The sequence below is a fragment of the Terrapene carolina genome, unplaced genomic scaffold (genome assembly GCF_002925995.2).
Source record: "Terrapene carolina triunguis isolate 2854851 unplaced genomic scaffold, T_m_triunguis-2.0 Scaffold66, whole genome shotgun sequence".
Taxonomy (NCBI): domain Eukaryota; kingdom Metazoa; phylum Chordata; order Testudines; family Emydidae; genus Terrapene; species Terrapene triunguis.
The window spans coordinates 33,757,112-33,779,040 of NW_020664417.1; the positions used below are offsets into that span (position 1 = coordinate 33,757,112).

Sequence of the window (21,929 nt, forward strand, 5' to 3'; positions counted from 1 at the left end):
GGGGTATCTCCATATATTATTATTATTATTATTATTATTAACTTGAAATCTAGTTGTTTCAACAGTGAGTTAAAAGTAGTTTTAGACAACACGCTTCACCTCTACCAGTTTTTGTGATTTTTTGTTTTTTACAGCCAAGTTTTCCTAAATTTAGTCCATTACATGTAGTAAAACAATAGTGAGAGCTACTCATTTTTCACAGTGTGCTACCAAACTTGCTCAAGAACCCACACAAAGAGTAATCAAGTAGCTTGCAGACTGTATTGATGAATATTTAACCAATGGAAATATTAAGTCAGCAATGCTGAAATTCAGATTGCAGCTGAACACCAGAAATAAAATACTGACAGCAACAGCCATGGGCCTAAGCAAAGCCCTTCGGAGGAGAAAATTCAATGAATACAGGTATTCCAAACAGCTGTCTTTTTTTTTTTTTTTTTTTTTTAACCTGCTTAAGATAGTGATGTATAATGTGCACATTTAAAATAATAAACTTTTGTGGTCTTTTGGCTAAGGCAAAGTATAGTGCTTTTGGCACAGACCCTGTCTCATGCTGCGTGTTCATACTGTTCCTAGCACAGTGAGGCCTGATTTGGAGCTAGAGCCTTGGGTGCTGTTGCCGTACAAATACATTAGAATGATAAACTAGCTGAATTCTTGCTGGAGATATTGATTATTTTCTGTTTCCTTAGTCTTTTACACTAACATATTTGAACAAGCTACTAATTTGAAAAAGTGTCTAGAAAGATAGTGGTGATTTGGGGGGGGGGGGGAATACCCCCCACCCCAAATCAAAAACTTTAATATGTAGAAATTTCCCAAATGGAGATTGTATATACACAAATTTTTGATAATTAAAGCACTTACAGGGAAAGGTTTACACAGACAATTATTCTATTGCAGACTGTAATAATTTCTCATCCTTTCTCTGCCACAGGAACTCATTATACAATGACAAATGGAGGAAGCATTAATAGTTCAACACATTTACTGGACCTCTTGGATGAACCCATTCCTGGAGTTGGAACATACGATGACTTCCACACCATTGACTGGGTGCGAGAGAAGTGCAAAGACAGAGAAAGGCACAGACGGGTACTTGAGATCAATAACACTCATTGGAATTTACTTAATGTTGTGTATTGGGATTAAGGTCTGATCCAGCAACACATAACCATGTGCATAACTTTAAACGTGAATAGTTCCATTGGCTTCAGTCACATGCTTGAAACTCATCCACGTGCTTACGTGTGTTGCTGGATTGGAGTCTCAGTCAATGAAATATCATATTTCTGTGATAGCATTATATCTTCGGAAGGCAAACAGCAGTAATTTAAGGCAGTGAAAACAGAGGCCATGTCCACAACAACCCCCCCTTCAGCCTCCAAACGTGGATGCATTTATACCAGTATACACTTTTATACTAGTATAGCTCCTTCCCATACACTAAGGGAAATAAACTATACTTGTATAAGGCCTGGTCTACACTATGGGGTTAGGTCGAATTTAGTCACGTTAGGTCGATTTAAAAATGAATGCGTACACACAACCAACTCCGTTCCATCGACCTAAAGGCCTCTTAAAATCGACTTCTGTACTCCTCCCCGGCAAGGGGAGTAGCGCTAAAATGAAATTTGCTGGGTCGAATTTGGGGTAGTGCGGATGCAAATCGATGGTATTGGCCTCCAGGAGCTATCCCAGAGTGCTCCATTGTGACCGCTCTGGACAGCACTTTGAACACCGATCCACTAGCCAGGTACACAGGAAAAGCCCCGGGAACTTTTGAATTTCATTTCCTGTTTGGTCAGCGTTGCGAACTCTGCAGCACAGGTGACCATGGAGTCCCCCCAGAATTGTAGAGCGTAGAATGTTTCTACGATCCCCTTATCTCCGTCCCTGAGGTTACCGCAGATTAGAAGGCAAAAATAACGCACTCGCAATGACATGTTTTCCAAGCTCATGTAGTCCTCCCACATTGATAGGGCACAGCTTAATGCATGGAAGCATTCAGTGGCAGAGGCCAGGAAAGAATTAAGTGAGCGCAAAGAGCAGAGGCAGGACGCGATGCTGAGGCTAATGGGGGAGCAAACGGACATGATGAAGCATCTGTTGGAGCTGCAGGAAAACCAACAAGAGTACGGACCCCCGCTGCATCCACTGTATAATTGCCTACCCTCCTCCCCGTGTTCCATAGCCTCCTCACCCAGATGCCCAAGAACGTGGGTGGTGGGAGGCTCCGGTCACCCAGCCACTCCACTGGAGAGGATGACCCAAGCAACAGAAGGCTGTCATTCAAACAGTTTGATTTTTAGTGTGGCTACAGTAAGCAATGTGGCCTTGTCCTTCCCTCCTCCCCCACCCCACCCGGGCTATCTTGTCCGTTATCTCTCTTTTTTTTTTTAATTAATAAGAAAGAATGCATGGTTTCAAAACAATAGTTACTTTATTTCGAAGTGGGGAGGGTGGTTGGCTTACAGGAAATTAAAATCAACAAAGGGGGTGGGTTTGCATCAAGGAGAAACACACACAACTGTCACACCGAAGCCTGGCCAGTCATTAAACTGGTTTTTAAAGCCTCTCTGATGCGCAGCACGCCTTGCTGTGCTCTTCTAATTGCCCTGGTGTCTGGCGCGAAACGATTGTCTGCCGCTGCTTTCACGGAGGGAGGAGCGACTGATGACATGTACCCAAAACCATCCGCGACAATGTTTTTGCCCCATCAAGCATTGGGAGCTTAACCCAGAATTCCAATGGGCGGCGGAGACTGCGGGAACTGTGGGATAGTTACCCACAGTGCACCTCTCCGTAAGTCGATGCTAGCCACGGTAGTGAGGACGCACTCTGCCGACTTAATGCGCTTAGTGTGGACATACAGTAATCAACTGTATAAAATCGACTTCTATAAAATCGACCTAATTTTGTAGTGTAAGCATACCCTAAGGCACTGATATAACTACATCCACACTAGGAGTTGTACTGGTATACTTATTTTGATTAAAAAAAATCACACACTTAACCAAAATAGTTATCAATATAAAAATTGCGTAGACCAGGCCTTAGTTTAAATGGAAAGTGTCTCTGCCACTTCCCTCTTCCAAATCTGCCCCATCCCACAAACCTATCTTTTCTCTTTTTGTACTGGGCTCTTCTGAAAATCTTAATCCTTCAGGCGCCTCATCAGGAAAGCACATAAGCACTTACTTAAGCCCTGGGACATAAGTTTTTTGCTTACAGATGCTTTCATGAATTGGGATCGCAGTGCCCATTTCTCAGTGACATATTAGATACTGCCATTAATCTGAGGTATAATTTTATTCTAAATAAGGCAAAATTGTATCCTCTAAAAGAAAGTAAGCTGTTTTAAAGATCATTGCTGTGCTTTTGGAAGACCCCCATTAATGTACCTGTAAAAGGAAGCATTTTGAAGATGTGAAATCTTTTTTTTTTTTTTTTTTTTTAACTGATCTAAAGAAACTGTTTAAAAACTAAGGGTAACTAAATCTTAAACATCAGTCTGCTAAACTGCCTGCTTTCAGGAGTCAGGAAGAAATTCCTTCTATGTTCAACACTGAACGGTCGTCTAGTCCTTTCTCTGAAGCACTACGTATTTGTTGGTTTTGGAAACAAGATAGACTGTGTAGACTGATTTGATCTGTTTCTGCAAATCCTACATTGCTTTTAAAAAAACCCAACCAAACCATAACTGTAGTATCTAGTGCCCCTCTCAGATAAACAGGTGTGTTCGCAATGGATCTGAGAACATGTGTGCAATCTAATTGTGTGAGTTGCATGGGGGTTATCTGTTTCTGTGGATAGTTAACACAACTTCATCTTTTTACTGAAGAGTGGTTTGAGCATTGGCCTGCTAAACCCAGGGTTGTGAGTTCAATCCTTGAGGGGGCCACTTACAGATCTGGGGCAAAAATCAGTACTTGGTCCTGCTAGTGAAGGCAGGGGGCTGGACTCGATGACCTTTCAAGGTCCCTTCCAGCTCTATGAGATAGGGATATCTCAATAAGATGTACTGGCTAGTACGTGCCATTCGATGGAGTGCCAGACCTGCTCAACTGCAAGATGATCTGATCTCACAGTAGTAGTTGGTGTAGAGCAGGGGTCGGCAACCTTTCAGAAGTGGTGTGCCGAGTCTTCATTTATTCACTCTAATTTAAGGTTTCGCGTGCCAGTAATACATTTTAACATTTTTAGAAGGTCTCTTTCTATAAGTCTATAATATATAACTAAACTATTGTTGTAAGTAAAGTAAATAAGGTTTTTAAAATGTTTAAGAAGCTTCATTTAAAATTAAATTTAAAATGCAGAGCCCCCCGGACCGGTGGCCAGGACCCGGGCAGTGTGAGTGCCACTGAAAATCAGCTCACGTGCCGCCTTTGGCACACGTGCCATAGGTTGCTTACCCCTGGTCTAGAGGATTGAAACTAATATTGTTGATAACTAAAAGTTGTTTCTTTAGGTTCAGTGGTAGGGACTTGAGAAGCTAGAGCAGAGGGTACTGAGTTTATAGTCACTCAACAACTGTGGAATTTATATAGCTACCGTAAATTGTGTAAGCCTTTGTACCACAGTGTTTAGAAGGGGAAAAAAAGCCGGTAAAAGACTAGTTTATAGGACACTTTGAATGTCTATTATGAGGGTGCCAAAATGTATGCTGTTTCTTTTATTTTAAAGGAATCTTGGTAATTTGAAATCTATGTTTAAAACTATAGTCAAAATAATTTTAGGGCTTTTATATTTTTGTGCTTTACAATTATATTTTCTGTTTATAACACATTTTTCTCACTCCTTTTGCAATGTGAAAATTCCACAAGAACAGGGGAAGAAAATGATACAGACATGATGATTTCTATTTGCAGATTAACAGCAAGAAGAAAGAATCCGCCTGGGAGATGACAAAAAGTTTGTATGATGCATGGTCAGGATGGCTAGTAGTCACACTAACTGGTTTGGCATCAGGTAAAGACAATAGAATACAATTTCATAACTTTTCCAATCTTTTCTGATCATTCCTGAGTTTCCATAGTACATGTATCCCTGTACTAACAATTACCATTATATTGTTCTGATATCTGTCCAAAACCCCATTTATTGTAAATGCATAAATGAGGAGAAAATTATTTTCATATAACAGTAGAACAGGATCAGGCTAATAGTGTAATCTCATTTTAGGGGAGCAAGGTTAAAAATCAAGTGAGTAATATAATTCTTGTGAAAAGTTCCAGAATGATAGGCTTTCAGAGATTTAGAGACTTTTTTAGTCCACACAACAGGAAATTCTGGGCCCAGTGAAGTCAGTGGGGGTTTTGTCATTGATTTCAGTGGGTTCAGGATTTCATCCAGGGTGAAACTTCCCTCACAGTGAACTATGTACCTCAGTCCTGGCCTGGAAGAGCCTTACTTTTTTGGGGTGATGTGGTAGTTCATTATTCCTGTCCATTCAGTTCTAGCTCCCTTCCTTGGGATTCCCAACAAAGTGTCAGTATTCACAATGGGTTCACCTACACAGCAAAAAATAAATAAAAAAGTCCTGTGGCAGTGAGCCTCATAGCTGAGTCAAGTGATGTGGACTCATGGGGCTTGCACTGCATGGCTAAAAATAGCAGTGTAGCCATTCCTACTCAGGTTGCTCCAAGACCCTCACCGGGTTTCAGTCTCCAGCCCAAGCCTGAACATCTACACTGTTATTTTTAGCCCCACAGTGTGAACTCTAGTCAATTGACCTGTGCTCTGAGACTTGCTGCCACTGGGATTTAATTATTTTTTTTGCTGTATAGATGTACCCTATGATGGTGGGATTTCTGCTGTGGATGCATGTCTCACTAGGAACGTGATTGAGTCCGTCAGCACATTTCACATAGACCAATGAGAAGTCATTAGAACTTTCCAGTTTTGACAGATACACTCTCATAGGCCATGAGCTGCATTCAGTTGTGACTAGTCTAACTAACATTTCTGATTGATGTCCATGAATTAAATCTAAGTTCCTAATGCAAGATATTAGCTGTAACAAGTAAACTCTGTTGTCCTTTGGCCTCAATTTCATCTTTTGTTTTTCATATATTTTTAGGATAAGACACAAAACTAAGGTCCTCCTGACCATGTATGGTCACCTTTAGATGCTATGGGACTTATTAGGCTTTTATTAGCATAATTTGAAAAAGCTGTAGTGCTTATGAATGTGCAGCCATGACAATCATCATGCCCAATTATCCTAAACAAGCTTTACATAAATACTAGAATAAATCCCAGGAGGGTTGAATTAGTGTGCAGAGTGTAGATGAGGTGGTCAAAGAGTAATGGCTATATGTAATGGCTATAATCACTGTGTGTGTGTGTGTGTGCGTAATCACATGTAAATGAGTGTATCTTCATTCTATATAATGTGTGTATACGCAGATGCATGTATATATGTACACGTGTATATATAGATGAAATGTGTATGTATAATTAGTATAAAGCATTTGGGATCTTTTGGGTGAAAAATGCCACATAAAGTCTAAATGAAGTCATTATCTCTACAAAAAACTTGAAGCTATGGTTAAAATTGCTAAACTGGATATCTCACCAACACACATCCTAAAAAAGCAAGCAAATTAAAAGTTTAAGCATTCTGCGCTCTGTCTGTGCTTCTTGTCAGTTCCTCTTCTCAATCTCAGCTACCTTCTTCTGCCACCTACATCCCACAAATCTCCATCCTCATCCTGAACAACCAGTGTGCAGTTTTAATTCCAACCATGATTTTATGTTGGTATGTTTTGAATCTTCGTATAGGATGAAATCTGGCCCTGTTGAAGTCAATGAAAGTTTTGCAGTTGACTTCATTATGACCAGAGGGCTAGTAAATAAAACAGCTTTACCCATGTGGGCCTGTTTGTCTGTCTCTAGAGATACTGGATGAAGCTCTTTTCCACTTTAGATCAAAATTCACTACTTCCAGTTGTGAAATGTATGAATTTTTAAAAATAAAATAGTTTTGTTATGGGAGATTAGTGATCAGTGAACTGTTGAGTTTTTCTGCAACTTCTAACTAACTGCTAACGTGAGAAGCCATCCTTCTTTTGTAAAATTGCCATTTTAACTCTTTCTTTTAAGCAGTTTCCTGAAACTAAATAATGCCTGTTTTTCAAGAGCTTATTTTGGCTGGAGTTTTCAGCTTGCATTCGCAACAGAGATTCCTGTCTCTAAAGGCTTGAGCTTGAGAGGTGCTGACTATCTATATCTCTCATTAACTTCAGTGGGAATTGTGGGTACTCAGCACTTCCCAGGATCAGGCTATGTTTTTTCATGTTGATTATTTCAAGCAGTGTGTTTGAAATACTTTGCTTTATTTGGTGTATCATTTGTGTTTTAATGATATTTTTGGTAAGATAAGAATGAATTATGTTACTGCTGTTTGTGGTTGCTGTTATGATTCAGTTGAGATACAAAATGGTTCAGTTCACAAGATAAAATATTTTATCAGAAAAATACATCAGTCCCATCTGTCTCTTTACATCCTTAATTTTTTGGACTGTTGAAAAACTGTGCCTTAAATCATCGGAAATTATTTGTTTAATTTGAGTATTTGTAATTTATCTGATACTGGATTCTAGAGCAAAAGTTAGCTTATCCTCATTGCAAACTGGATCTGTACACAAACTCAGTTAACAACTGTATTTGACAGCAAATTGTCTAGATTTCTATTTTCCCTCATTTCTGTTACTTTGTTTGCCTGTTCTTTTAGGGTATGTCAATGGATGTCACTGTTTTTCTTGAATTTTTAAAATTTCCAGAAGCTAATACATAACTGTTTGTTCAACAGGGGCATTGGCAGGGTTGATAGACATTGCTGCTGATTGGATGACTGACTTAAAGGAAGGCATTTGCCTTAGTGCTTTGTGGTTTAACCATGAACAGTGTTGTTGGGGATCAAATGAGACAACATTTGAAGAGAGAGACAAATGTCCACAGTGGAAAACATGGGCGGAACTAATAATTGGTCAAGCAGAAGTAAGTACAACCCTTTAGTGAAGGCATTGTTTAGTTGTTTTGGTGAGGATTAAGAGACAGGGAGGAAGGGTGGGTGGTCTTAAGGTAAGGCACTAAACTGAGAATCTGGAGATCTGGGTTCTTTTATTGGTTCTGTCACAATCTTTCTGTGTAAACTTGGGCAAATCATTTAGGGCAGATCTACACTGAAGTTTTGCTGACATAGGTGTGTTGGGTAAAGTTGTGATTTTTTTTTTTTTTTTTTTCAGCATAGTGCTGACAAAAGCCCCAGTGTAGTTATACTGGCATAAAAGTGCTTTTGCCGGTACAGGGTATTTCACTCACCAAACCAGAATAAGTTATATTGGCAAAATCACTTTTATATCAGTATAGCTGTATCTGCACTAAGTGATTTTTGCTGATCTAGCTTTACCAGCAAAATCTCTTTAGTCTAAACAGGGCCAAATGCCCTGATCCTGCAAGCTGCTCTATGCAAGTATTCTTCAGTGGGGCTGCACATGGGCGTAGGGCGTCTTCCTGTGCAGAGCAGCTTACAGGATCAAGGTCTCAACCTCCCTCTGCCTCATTTTCCTTATCAGTAAAATTGGGATAATAATTAATCAACTGACAGGGGAGTTATGATGCTTAATTAATACTTGTGAACTGCTCGGATACTATAGTGATAAGCACAATAGAAATGTCTCTTAATAAAGAAGTAAAAGGCTCATCTTCTAAATGAGATCATGAGAATTTGTATTTCTGATTGTGTTTTTAAATATATATATATATGCTAAATTTTTAGCAGTATTTTCTTTTTATTGAAAATAAACAAAAATAAGACTTGTATTATATTAATAAAGTTAAAATTGAGTTGGTTTTATTAATCTTTTCTAGCAGCATACCTCTTACAAAAATAGATTTTTATATACTGTATTCATTAGATTTTAGCATTTGAGTTGCAAAAACCTCCTGTGCTGTGGCTTCTAGATTTAATTGTTGCACTCATAGTTTGATTTTGATACAGACTGTTATAACAGCCAAAACTTGTATAGCTCAGGCTTTACTACAGTTTACTTAATGTAATGACTTCAGGGAATTTCAAACAAAACTAATATTTGCTTGCCATAGCAACATTTTGCTTTTGTTAGTGTGGGAATATATATGTAAGAGTTTTTGCAGCAAGAGTATTTCCAGATTACTTTTGTTTAGAAATGTCTAATACATTTAGTTTATACGTTAATCAAATTATATTGTGTTTTTTATTTGTTTACTTTTAGGGTCCAGGTTCATACATTATGAACTACATTATGTACATTTTCTGGGCCTTGAGCTTTGCCTTCCTAGCAGTTTCTCTGGTGAAAGTGTTTGCTCCCTATGCCTGCGGCTCTGGGATTCCAGAGGTAGGGTCTGAAGTCTTTGTATCATAATGGAAGTTTAAGGCTAATATAAAAAGTCTTGTTGCCTTATCATTCTGGGCAAAGGGGAAGCCAAGAATGAATACTGTATCTATGATGCATTATGCTAATATAAGAATTAAAATTGAAATAATATTGACATTATTAAGCACTACTGAAATAGATATTAAAGGTTTCAGAATATTGCTTGAATTCTCAGGTTTTGCCATCAGTTTCTGGTTGGCCTAGTCTTACAGGAAACCTTTGGTTTCTTTTGAAAACCTCCGAAGAGTGATTGGGTTTTTTTTTTTTCCATTTGTCAGTTTAGCAATGATAGAACAGTAATTAATTGTCACAGTATGACGTCCTTTGATGCAGTAGTTCATCTTTTGTTGCATGGCCATAATCTTCTTTAGTAACATAAACTGACATAAAGTCATTTCATAAGGTAAAAATGTTTGGTCAAAAATAGTGAAATCTTGTTCTTTTTACAACTATTCTTTGCCATTCTAACTTCAGAATTATAAAAATTGGTCAGTAGCATGACCCTTCTAGTAATTCTAAGAGAATTTGTACTTGTTTGTTTCTAAGTGTTCTGTATTTCCTCAAATATGTACGGATTTGAGGTCCAAATTCCAAATCAGTCTCTAAATTTACTCTACAAACCTTTACTTTATGTGCACAACTGACCAGAATTTTTTGCAGTGCTCAATCATATATGTAGTCTTCTTTATGGTGATGAATAGACAATATAGATTTTTTTTTTTAGGTATGATGACAAAGCAATTAGGCAAAGTAATATATTAGAAAAATATAAACTCTTTTCTAGTGAAAACAGCTGGTCTTCCTCATTATCAGTATATCAAGCCATTGCTCTTAGATATTGTGTGCAATTAGAATAAAACAGGGGAGAATATAGGTAAGGGTGACATTATATTGTAATTAAAACATCTGTAAATAATTAACTGGTATCTCTGAGTATAGTTCTCACAGTGAGTTTGTTTCTGTTGTAGGAATTTTATGGTCTGCATTTGTCAGGTTACATAACAAAACTCTTTAGTTAATGCAGTCTTGTAATTTACTGCAGGTTTATTTTCTGTTCAGTATAATGAATAGCGTTGTTATATTTTGCTGAATTAGGTATAGATCTATCTCCTTCAAGTATAGTGTAACTGTACTGTATGCAATGTGAATGGTATGCTTCTGGCAAACAAACTGAGTGCAAATAGCACTCAAAAGTTTAAAGTGTTTTAAAGTTTTAAAGTTCTGCAGGTAAAAGTCCTCTTTCCAATCAAGTAATTTTTAAGTTGTGATTCTAAAATTATAGATAATAGCTTATCAACATAAAAGTAGCATGTATTCTAAGAAAAATGAAGTCTAACATGGAATATTTTTTCCTTCTAGATTAAAACTATTTTGAGTGGCTTCATCATCCGAGGTTACTTGGGCAAATGGACCTTGATGATAAAAACCATCACTTTAGTCTTGGCTGTAGCATCAGGTTTGAGTTTAGGAAAGGAGGGTCCTCTGGTACATGTTGCCTGTTGCTGTGGGAATATTTTTTCCTACCTCTTTCCAAAGTACAGTACAAATGAAGCTAAAAAAAGGGAGGTAAGTTCCTCTTAAAATCTTTTACCTATTACATAAAAAAGGGTACAGTTTTACAATAAATTCCCATAATCAAAAGATTGGTAAAGCATGAAAATTCTTTGATTAAAACAAAGCCTAAAACATGTCATGTGTTCTTTTAGCTGTTGTATAGGTTTGGATTATTAATCATTATATTCTCAGATCAGGGATCACCACACCCCACCAAAAGTTGTCTACACTTTTGTCAGAGCCCTGAAAAATCCTTCCCTTCTCTCTCATCCACGTTTAGTGTTGCTTTACACTCCATCTTCTAGACCCCACATTATAACAACTGTTCTTTTAGACAATGAGGAGCACACTGGATTTACCTCTGAACTCGCTAACAAACTGCTGAGGCAGAGGAGTAGATGAAATTACTCAAGACTTGTTCCCCCTTTGCTCTGGTGACCACAGTCCTGTGCACCCCTTCCAGTCCCTGCTGGCCATGGAACAAATGAGAGAAACCAACTTGCATTGCAGTTAATGCCATATTAACAGAAGCAAGTCCAGTGTCAAGGTAGCCAGATATCCCGATTTTTTTTTTTTTTTTTTTTTTTCAGCATAATCCTACTTTTCAATAGCATCTCCCATATTTTAACAGGAAAAAATTCTCTAAATTCTGCCCACCCATGCTGTAGTTCTGTATGTTTAGCTCCCATACCGCTGGAGGAGGTTAGTCTTGTGGAGTAGGCACTGGTCTGGAACTCAGGAGATCTGGCTTCAATTCCCAGCTCTAACCCAGAGTGCCTCTGTAACCCTGGGCAAGTCACTTAATCTCTCCATGGCTCAGTTCATCTGTAAAAATGGGCATAATTTTCCCACTCTTTGTCTGTTTTGTCTAATTATACTGTAAGTACTACAGGACCTTTAAAGCAGACCTGGTAATGTACAAGAATTGGAAAAGGAGAAGTAGAGTCAGGATTGGGAGTAGGGAAGGGCTAGAGATGTGGAGGGTTAACAAGCTGGGTTGATTGACTTTAGTTTTGGGGGACACAATGAGGGAGTGAACAGTGAAGTGTGGGAGAGAGGGACCAGTTTGTCAGAGAGGGTTAGGTTGAAAGAATGGGCAATAAGGGAAGGGTGGAAATAGGTTGGAGGAGATTGTGGTGGGACTGGAGAGGAAGGGGAAAGAAAATAGGTGAAGTGAAATAGAGAAGAGAAACTGCATAAGAAGAAAAAGGAGAGAAAACAGAAGTCAGGAAAAAAAGTAGACAGAAGAAAGAAAAATGAAGGAAATACACTGTATTTTATCAGCATGTTGTCTAGCAGATTGAAGGGGCTAAATATTCAGGCATCCAGAAGTGCAGGATTGATGGAAAAGGTCTAACTGATCTGACCAAATTGAAAGAGAGGGGACGGTACCTTCTAGGTTACATTAATGTTTCAAATGTATCCGAGAACCTCTGCCATCTCCAAAATCTCATCTAGATTTACTACCAGCGAATTCTGTTACTACTATTCTCTCCCTCCCACATTTTATTCTGAATTTATTTTAATACTAGGACTTGCTCATTGTTCCATTCCTGAACTTTGCTGCTGGACTCCGAGACCTGAGCAGTCAACTTCCTCCATCTTGGGTGTCTGTTAATTTCGGTTAGCCAATCATTAGGTCAAGAGCTATTAATTAAAATAGTTGTACTTCCATAATTATGGCTATACACTGGCTAGATTTCCTAGTGTACATTTATTGCATTCAGAACCTACCTACCTTTCACAGTTGCTCATATGATTGCAACTCTCTGTGGTTTTTTTCATCTCTGGTTCCACTCCCACAGGCAGTGCAGATAGGCAGTTAGGCAATACAGATAGCTGTGGTCTCATGAAAAGTTGGGAGGAAGTACAACTGTGAAGAAGAGAGAAGCAGCATATGGGTCCTTGAGAGGAAGATGGGAAGAAAGTAATCAGTCCATATATTAGGATTCTTTGGTCTTTAGTGTCATATAAATCTGTTGACCGTAGTTAGTGATATATCATAAGAATAAATTTCTATTTTTGTTTTAAAAATGCATCACAAACACAAAAATAAAACTACGCCATTCTTCTTTTCTAGGTGTTATCAGCTGCTTCAGCAGCAGGAGTATCAGTAGCCTTTGGTGCCCCAATTGGTGGCGTCCTTTTTAGTTTGGAGGAGGTATGTAAAGAGACAGCACAGAAGGCAATATATTTAAAAATGAATGTTTTAACAGCTGTAGTCTCAAACTTTTTCTTCTGTGGAGCCTTTTGTAACAGAAGCTCCTCTTGTGGGCCTGATCCTGCAGTGAGCTCTTCATGAAGCCACTTTCTCAGCACCTTAAAGAGAGCTTCTTGGCCCACAGTTTGATAAGTACTTTTTTACACTATGGTCTGGATACTAATCTACATTGGTCATTCTGGAAATTTTTCTTCATCAAATGTATTGCGTCGATTCAGTATTATGAGTTCTGGCATGGGCAAACCCCGCAAAGCATTTTGTTTCAGGTGACTGTTGTAGGCCAAGATTTCTTCATTACTGTTTTATTTTTTCTGGAGAAAGGCAGATTCCTTTATTGCAGCTTTATAGCTCACAAATGAATAGAGTTAAATTAAATGTTGTTGTTGACAATTCAGAAGTCAGGTTCTTCCTTCCCCCCTCCCAAGGAAGAAAGAAAAAGAAAATAAGTACCTATATGGACTTGAAATTGACTAGGTTTTTCATGCAATTGCTTTCCTGCTTTTTCCCCCCTACAGTTTACATTTAAAAAAAACTGCTGATGTGAGAGCCTTTTTGATTTAGTCTGTTATAGATAGTGCAGATTAGCATCAATTATGCCTTTCCTATTAATGTCTTTCTAATGTTCTTGTTTCCTGACACTGGGAACATATCATGTTTAATTTAAAAGAAAAGGGAGGGGGGAATAATGGTTTGGTTCCTACTACTTATTTTGCTTACCTTGGGCCAACAGACCATTTAAAAACTCATTTGCCAATTTAGTTAAAACAAGCTTTAAATGTTCAATTTGATTTTAAACCCTCCATACAATGGAGTACATTATAATCACAAACCAAGTATGCTATAAAACTAACCGCAAAGCCAATGAAATTCTCTCTCTCTCAAGAATACAAACCATGAATACCAATCTAGAAATATGTATTTGGGAGATGCAGGAGCATTATTTAGATCATTATTATCTTTCTGATTATCTCCTTACATCTAATTTAAAGAACCTGTGGCCAGGTCTTCACTCAAAAATTAGCTCAACCCAGCTACGTCACTCAGGCATGTGAAAAATCCATTCTCATGAGTGACATAAGCCGACCTAACCCCTGGTGTAGACAGTGCTAGGTTGATGAAAAAATTCTTCCATTGACCTAACTACCGCCTCTCAGGGAGGTGGATTAACTATGCTGACAGGCAAGCCCCCCTCCCCGTCACTGTAGTGAGTGTCTACACTAAAGTGCTACAGTAGTTCAGTTCACTGCAGCTGTCCCACTGTAGCATTTCAAATGAAGACATAGCCAGAGTCCGAATGCTGCTGTAGTATTTTACTGAAAACTCTGAGAACCTTTGTCCTGAAGGACAGAAGAAGCCAAGAGATCTTTCTGCCTTGTTGCTAAAAGATTCTAAGAACTTCTCTAGTCTTAAAAAAGAAAAAAAGATCAACGTGGCAGGTTTTGGGTAATGAACGCTTTTGAAAATCAGGCTACTTATTTAAATGCCTAAATATGGGTTTACAAGTCAAATGTTAGGTATCCATTTTTGAAAATCTTGGCCATAGTGCTCAAAATGTCAGTAGCTACCTGAAGACCTCTCTACATGAGCGTTTCCACTCTTGCTACCTCCAGTGGGGCTGACCCAGTGTTAGCAATAGCAGTAAATTTTAGAGAAGAAAGACTAGTGGACACATAGTCGAGTATTGTGCATGCCCAAGACCAAAGCTGAGAGCATAGAGACCATTGTTCTGGTTGTTAAAATACTTTAAAACACAGCAACTTTAAAACTGTTTTAATGTAACAGTTACTGGGAATTTTGCCCAACTCAGTCTTAAAATGCTGGCGGTTTCAGTGTTTGCTTTCGCAATGTTCAGTGAGGGTGACACAATAGGAGTATGAAATGTTTTAAAGCACTTTAAAAATGTAAAGAGATGAACATAAATGCCATTATTACAATTGATTGATAACACAATGTGCACATATTTAGCATAAACCCCCTGAGCAACAATGGAATATGCTAGTATTTTCGGTTCATTTTAGAATAGTTTAAAGTGTTTTTAAAATGAATTGCCAGTAATTCTAACTTGTCCCCATTGCAGGTCAGTTATTATTTCCCACTGAAAACTTTATGGAGGTCCTTTTTTGCTGCTTTAGTGGCTGCATTCGTTTTGAGGTCCATCAATCCTTTTGGTAACAGCCGTCTTGTCCTTTTTTATGTGGAATACCACACCCCTTGGTACCTTTTTGAACTGTTTCCATTCATTCTTCTGGGGGTGTTTGGCGGGCTGTGGGGAGCATTTTTCATCCGTGCAAACATCGCCTGGTGTCGCCGACGCAAATCAACAAAATTTGGGAAATATCCTGTCCTGGAGGTCATCATTGTTGCAGCAATTACAGCTGTCATTGCCTTTCCTAATCCATACACAAGGCTCAACACCAGTGAGCTTATTAAAGAGCTCTTTACAGACTGTGGGCCATTAGAATCTTCCTCTCTTTGTGACTACAGAAATGACATGAATGCCAGTAAAATAGTAGATATTCCTGATCGTCCAGCAGGCACTGGAGTTTATTCAGCTATATGGCAGCTGTGTTTAGCACTTATATTTAAAATAATTATGACAGTCTTCACCTTTGGTATCAAGGTAAGTTTTAATGTAATGGATTTCTAGCTGTGATAGTTTAATTACTGCTCTTCTGCCTCTGTCTTTCACCCCAAAAAACAAGTTCTTTTATTTATAAATATACTATTTCAAAAGTAATGTTTTCTGTATTTCTCTTTATTGAGGATTATTGAAACAAACCTCCTAGAACACTGCTTTGATTTTACCTTTAAACTACCATTTTGCTCATATAGCTGAGGGATATGTTGAAATGTACATTGAGTTTTATGCAGTGCAGAAACCAGAGATTGATCTTTGGTGTGTGCCAAACTACTGGTGGTATTCCCAAACTACTGAGCTCAGCCCATTTCAGGAAAATGAAACGAATCATGTCCACCAACTCCATTATGTGATGCTAACGGTCTGCCTTTATGCACTCCTGCACCTGCCCCGCCCCCCCACATTCCCTGCCTAGTCCTTCTAAATGTATCAGAAATCTTAGATTAATTTACCAAATACATGTAACAACTAGAAGCTGACAAATTAAATCAATAGAGAGCTTGAAAAATCACTGACTGCTGTTTGCTTTTCTGGCATTTTCTATACTGAAAGACATAAATAGGAACTGGACTGTGTGCATGTGTGTGTGTAAAATGTTCCATCTACAGTCACCAAAAAACATGTTTTTCAGCTTTTTTTCTAAATCAGTTTCCCATCTTCAGTGGCAAGACCCCAGGGTTTCTGCAGCACACTGGTGCAGCAGACTGGAAATTTCTGTGGCAACTTCAAAGGTTTTTCTTTATTATATTTGATTCTCAATTTTTTCAATATGCTGCCAGTTTTTAATAACAATCCATAGCTGTGTCTTGGAAAGAATTATGTCGGGGGGAAGCTAGAGGTTTTAACAGCTAGGCTGGGGACTCAGGAGGGTGATGGGAGACAGTTTGCACTGTGGGACAAGCACTTTAACTGGATGTTGCTGCTAAAATGATAAGCAGTGAATAGCTAACAGCAGTTAAATCATTGGGGTAGGTTTCAAAGTTGACAATACTTTGAGATGAATGGAACAATAAACACCTCTCTAAAAGCTTTGGTTTCTGGCCGTTTGTAGACTCAGACAGAGCTTGATGAATTGATTTGCCTTTGGTTTACTTTTTTCAAAAGTTATATTTACAACTATAAATGTTGACAATGTAACTTTAAAATAAATAAATTCTGAGAGAGTTCTGTAGCAGGAATTAGATTTCACAGCGAAGTTAGTGGCTGTGCAATCGTATGATACACAGAGCTCTCAGGATGCCATGGTAAAAAATCAAGTGATATGTTTTATTAGGTACAAATCTTGTTACTTATTTCTTTTAAACCTTGTATTGGACCGAAAATCACCTACCTGTTTTTGGAGTATGTCAGAATTGGGAAAAAAACACATTGGATGCATTTAAAACTGACTTTGTCACCCGTGAACTCTAAAACTATGAACAATTTAAAATTTTCCTAGATTCAAAAGCATGCTACACGGTGCTTGTGTTGGGGTCTAACTGACCCTAGGTTTATATAATGAAAATAGATAGCAACAGATCAACATTAACAATATAAAAGGCACAAATGCAGCAAAGTGGCAGTAAATGGCCTACTGCTTTGAACAAATGGAGCAAATAGGTGATATATGTTCTGAACATACAAAGTGTTTAGACTTCACACATTTTTATGTGTTTTTCTCGTTCTGAGGAAAGATATTACATAGTTCTACTTTCTTAGGCTCCGGATCAGTATCCGGCACGCTAGACGCTGCTTCCCTACAGCAAGGCAGCAGTGTTTCTTTCCTGCACCAGTGGTTTCACCATTTCTGTACCTAGATCACTGAGAAACATCCATCTCTTACTCAAAGATTTATTATGGCATGCGGGATTCAACAAGCTCCAGATATCTGCAATCAGACATGCAATGTGCACATGTAATGCAACGCTGAGTCTTTGCCCCAGCAACAGCATCTGCCAAGTCTGGTCTTGCCAAAAAATTTATCTGACAATCATGGCTTCCCTAGAAACTCTTCCTAGCAACTAGCAAGTGTGTAGGCGTCCCAGAAAATCAATTTGTCAGTGTCATCTTCAAAGAAACTCAATTTCCTGGACAACTGTGATATATGAGACCAATGTTATCTGGGGTCTCAGTCTCTCAAGACCTTTTCAGTGCATTTTAATGAAAAACAAAAACTATTGAAACTACGATGATAGAAATAATGCTGAAAGATTAATATAATTGTTTTTATTTTGAGGCAGCAGTTATAATATAATCTCATGCAGGAATACCTGCACAATTAATTTGGGTTCTCACTGACTCCAATACCTTCTGAGTGATGTTTTTCACTACACTAACACTACAACAGGTATACAAAGCCAATGACCACACCACACCTTCAGCAGGGCAGGGGGGCATTCTCCAGCTTTCCAGGGGAAGGGCAATAGCGCTTTATGGGCAGTGCGGGGGAAGAGGCTCAGAGGTTGCTGCAAAAGGGGGAGTGGGTCAGCATGGTAATGCTGACTCATCCCCAGGGACCAGAAGGGCTGGGGAGTTGGAAAGGGGCAAGCCTAGTGGAAGGAAGCCTCTTTTCCCTGGACCAGCCAAAATAGCACCCACCCTCCCTCCCCTTGAGGTGGCAAAATGCCAGGTTTAGACAGGACCTGCTGTGGGCATCACACTAGTCATTCCTTTCTAGGGGGGCTGGGAAGGAATTTTTCCCTGCCTACCAGATTGGCCAAGGTAGTTTTTTTTTTTTTTTGTTCTCCCCCCCCACCCCCCGCCTTCTCCTCAGAGGGGGCTTTGCTAGGGTGAATAGGGAAGGAAGTTAAGCTATGATGTCACAACTCATGATGTAAGTGTGGGGCGGATGTCCAGTGCAGGTACTCCATAGTGAAGGGATACAGTGACCAGATAAAAAGAACAGGAGTACTTGTGGAACCTTAGAGACTAACAAATTTATTAGAGCATAAGCTTTCGTGGGCTACAGCCCACTTCTTCGGATGCATATAGAATGGAACATATATTGAGGAGATATATATACACACATACAGAGAGCATGAACAGGTGGGGGTTGTCTTACCAACTCTGAGAGGCCAATTAAGTAAGAGAAAAAAAACTTTTTGAAGTGATAATCAAGATAGCCCAGTACAGACAGTTTGATAAGAAGTGTGAGAATGCTTATAAGGGGAGATAGATTCAATGTTTGTAATGGCTCAGCCATTCCCAGTCCTTATTCAATCCTAAGTTGATTGTATCTAGTTTGCATATCAATTCCAGCTCAGCAGTCTCTCGTTGGAGTCTGTTTTTGAAGTTTTTCTGTTGTAAAATAGCCATCCGCAGGTCTGTCATTGAATGACCAGACAGGTTAAAGTGTTCTCCCACTGGTTTTTGAGTATTATGATTCCTTGGTAAAGGACTTAAAAAGGAGGTGTTTGTTAAAGGAGTGGAATCGGGGGTGGGGAGGCTTGGGGCTCCTTGACTGGCATAGCAACAAGCCAACCCCCCTTCCGTATAGCCCACCTTAACCCTCGTTCAAGAGGGGTGATGGTAAGGTCCCAGCAATGGGTTGTCTGGAAGACCTGGATGGAAAAAGAGGGGGGCTGGTGGAAACACCCAGGTACATATTGAATGAACATGGGGTTACCTGTGCTGTACACTTCTGTCTGTCGGATAGTCCCATACATCTAATAATAAAGTTGTGGCCTAATTAAAACTATATGAAATATCTTCTCTCCTTTAGCCAGGCGATATCAGGTGGTCCTGTCATCAGTATGAGAATACTTAAAGAAAGAAGCAGTGGTGGTTTGCCTATCATGTTTTTTTATTTAATTTTTTGTGTGTGTTTGGGGTCCAAGAGACCCCACCTTAGAAGAGAAGTACCTTTCATTTTCCCCAGTGACTAACATTGAGGGGTCTAACTGTGACACCATTACCTTTTTAGTGACTCTTCTGCTATACAAAAACCACAACCAGTGGGATGATAAAACCACTGTGGATAGATTGACCTCATCCTAGTTTGAACATAAGAACAGCCATACGGGGTCAGAACAAAGATCCATCTAGCCCAGGATCCTGTCTTCTGACTGTGGCCAATTCCAGCTGCCCCAGGGGGAATGAACAGAACATCCAGTGATCATCAAGTGATCCATTCCTTGTCACTCATTTCCAGCTTCTGACAAACACCATCCCTGCCCATCCTGACTAATAGCCATTGATGGACCTACCTTCCATGAATTTTTCTAGTTCTTTTTTGAAACCTGCTATAGTTTTGGCCTTCACAACATCCTCTGGCAAGGAGTTCCACAGGTTGATGTGCATTGTGTGAAAAAATACTTACTTTTGTTTTAAACCTGCTGCCTATTAATTTCATTTGGTGACCCCTAATTCTTGTGCTATGAGAAGGAGTAAATAACACTTCCTTATTTACTTTCTCCACACTAGTAATGATTTTATAGACCTCTATCATATCCCCCCTTAGTCATCTCTTTTCAAGCTGAAAAGTCCCAGTCTTATTAATCTCTCCTCATATGGCAGCCATTCCCTACCCCTAATCATTTTTGTTGCCCTTATCTAAACCTTTTCCAATTCCAATATATCTTTTCTGAGATGGGGCGACCACACGTGCACACAGTATTCAAGATGTGGGCGTACCATGGATTTATATAGATGAAATATGATATTTTCTGTCTTATTATCTATCCCTTTCTTAATGATTCCCAATATTCTGTTCGCTTTTTTGACTGCTGCTGCACATTGAGTGGATGTTTTCAGAGAACTATCCACAATGACTCCAAGGTCTCTCTTTCTTGAGTGGTAACAGCTAATTTAGATGCCATCATTTTATATGTATAGTTGGGATTATGTTTGCATTACTTTGCATTTATCAACATTGAATTTCATCTGCCATTTTGTTGCCCAGTCACCCTGTTTTGAGAGATCCTTTTGTAGCTCTTCGCAGTCTGCCTGAGACTTAACTATCTTGAGTCTCAACTCAACTCAACTATCTTTGAGACTACTTAATGTATGAAGAGGCACAGGTTTGGCACGAAAATTTGTATTTACACTTTTGTTTGTGTGTTGGGGTCAGATAGACCCCAGAGCATTAGGAGGGTTCAATTAAATGAATATATCCTATTTTAGCCAAGAGGGGAGGGATATATGTATAGTAAGATTTGTAGTTCAGCCAATATGTGTAACATTTCCAGCATTGCTGACAGCCTTAAGGAGCAGTAGCAGTGCATTTCCAGAGTTTAATGAGACATTTAGACACAAGTATGTCTTTTCAGAGAGAACATTTGCTCCTCGGAGAGGAGAAAAGATGAACAGCAGCAGTTACGCTGCTGAATCGTCACAGTTCTTAATGCTGCTGGCATAAGTAAGGTTTTTCTCTGCTTCTTTTATGAATCACACAGTGCCAGACAAACCTGCATCTCTAGGTCCTGGTAATGAATAGGAAAATCGGCGCTTAAATGAAGGAAGCAACAAAAATCACAATAGGTTTGTGACTGTAGGATGGACTGTGGTGTTTGCCTGGAGAACCAAGTTCATGGTTCTACCTTAATGACAGATTGAGCCTTAAATAAAAAATACATAAAATGTAAAGGAAAGATAAACATACTGAACCTTCAATTATATGAGTATTTGGGTATCTTTTTATGTTAAATTCTACTAGCTTTACAATGGAAGTTCATGTACCGACTACCCCGTAAGTGGCAATTGGAGTGTTTCTGTCTGTTTCATTTTCAAACTTCCGGTCAGCTTTACTTTTCCAAACATATATAAGTTCTTTTTCCATGTACTTGTCTTGTGTGAAGTAGCTCTCCAATAATAAGACTTTAACAAGTCCCATGTATTTTAAATCTTTACCATGCTAGCAGTTCTTTTGTTTCTGTTATAGGTTCCATCAGGTTTGTTCATACCTAGTATGGCAATTGGAGCAATAGCAGGAAGGATTGTGGGAATTGCAGTGGAGCAGTTGGCTTATTATCACCATGACTGGTTTATCTTCAAGGAGTGGTGTGAAGTTGGAGCTGACTGTATCACGCCGGGCCTATATGCCATGGTTGGTGCTGCTGCATGCTTAGGTAACTAAATTATAACACAACAAATAAGAGCCTGATTTCTTTTCTGTTAT

At 38.9% G+C, this 21,929-nt stretch overlaps 1 protein-coding gene across 6 annotated transcripts in view; it reads left to right on the forward strand.

Moving 5' to 3' along the window:
• CLCN3 (chloride voltage-gated channel 3) overlaps positions 1 to 21,929 on the forward strand; it is an 80,740-nt gene that overhangs the window by 44,645 nt on the left and 14,166 nt on the right. For 5 of the 6 annotated variants that reach the window (XM_026647885.2, XM_026647886.2, XM_024194840.1 and 2 more), the window contains exons 2-9: positions 938 to 1,095; positions 4,872 to 4,971; positions 7,817 to 8,004; positions 9,261 to 9,383; positions 10,782 to 10,988; positions 13,057 to 13,137; positions 15,275 to 15,817; positions 21,693 to 21,879. In XM_026647885.2, the coding sequence (XP_026503670.1) occupies positions 938 to 1,095; positions 4,872 to 4,971; positions 7,817 to 8,004; positions 9,261 to 9,383; positions 10,782 to 10,988; positions 13,057 to 13,137; positions 15,275 to 15,817; positions 21,693 to 21,879 (1,587 nt within the window). Of the gene's footprint in view, positions 1 to 203; positions 406 to 937; positions 1,096 to 4,871; positions 4,972 to 7,816; positions 8,005 to 9,260; positions 9,384 to 10,781; positions 10,989 to 13,056; positions 13,138 to 15,274; positions 15,818 to 21,692; positions 21,880 to 21,929 lie in introns of those variants that run through there. The other variant, XM_024194857.2, reaches the window with a different exon arrangement.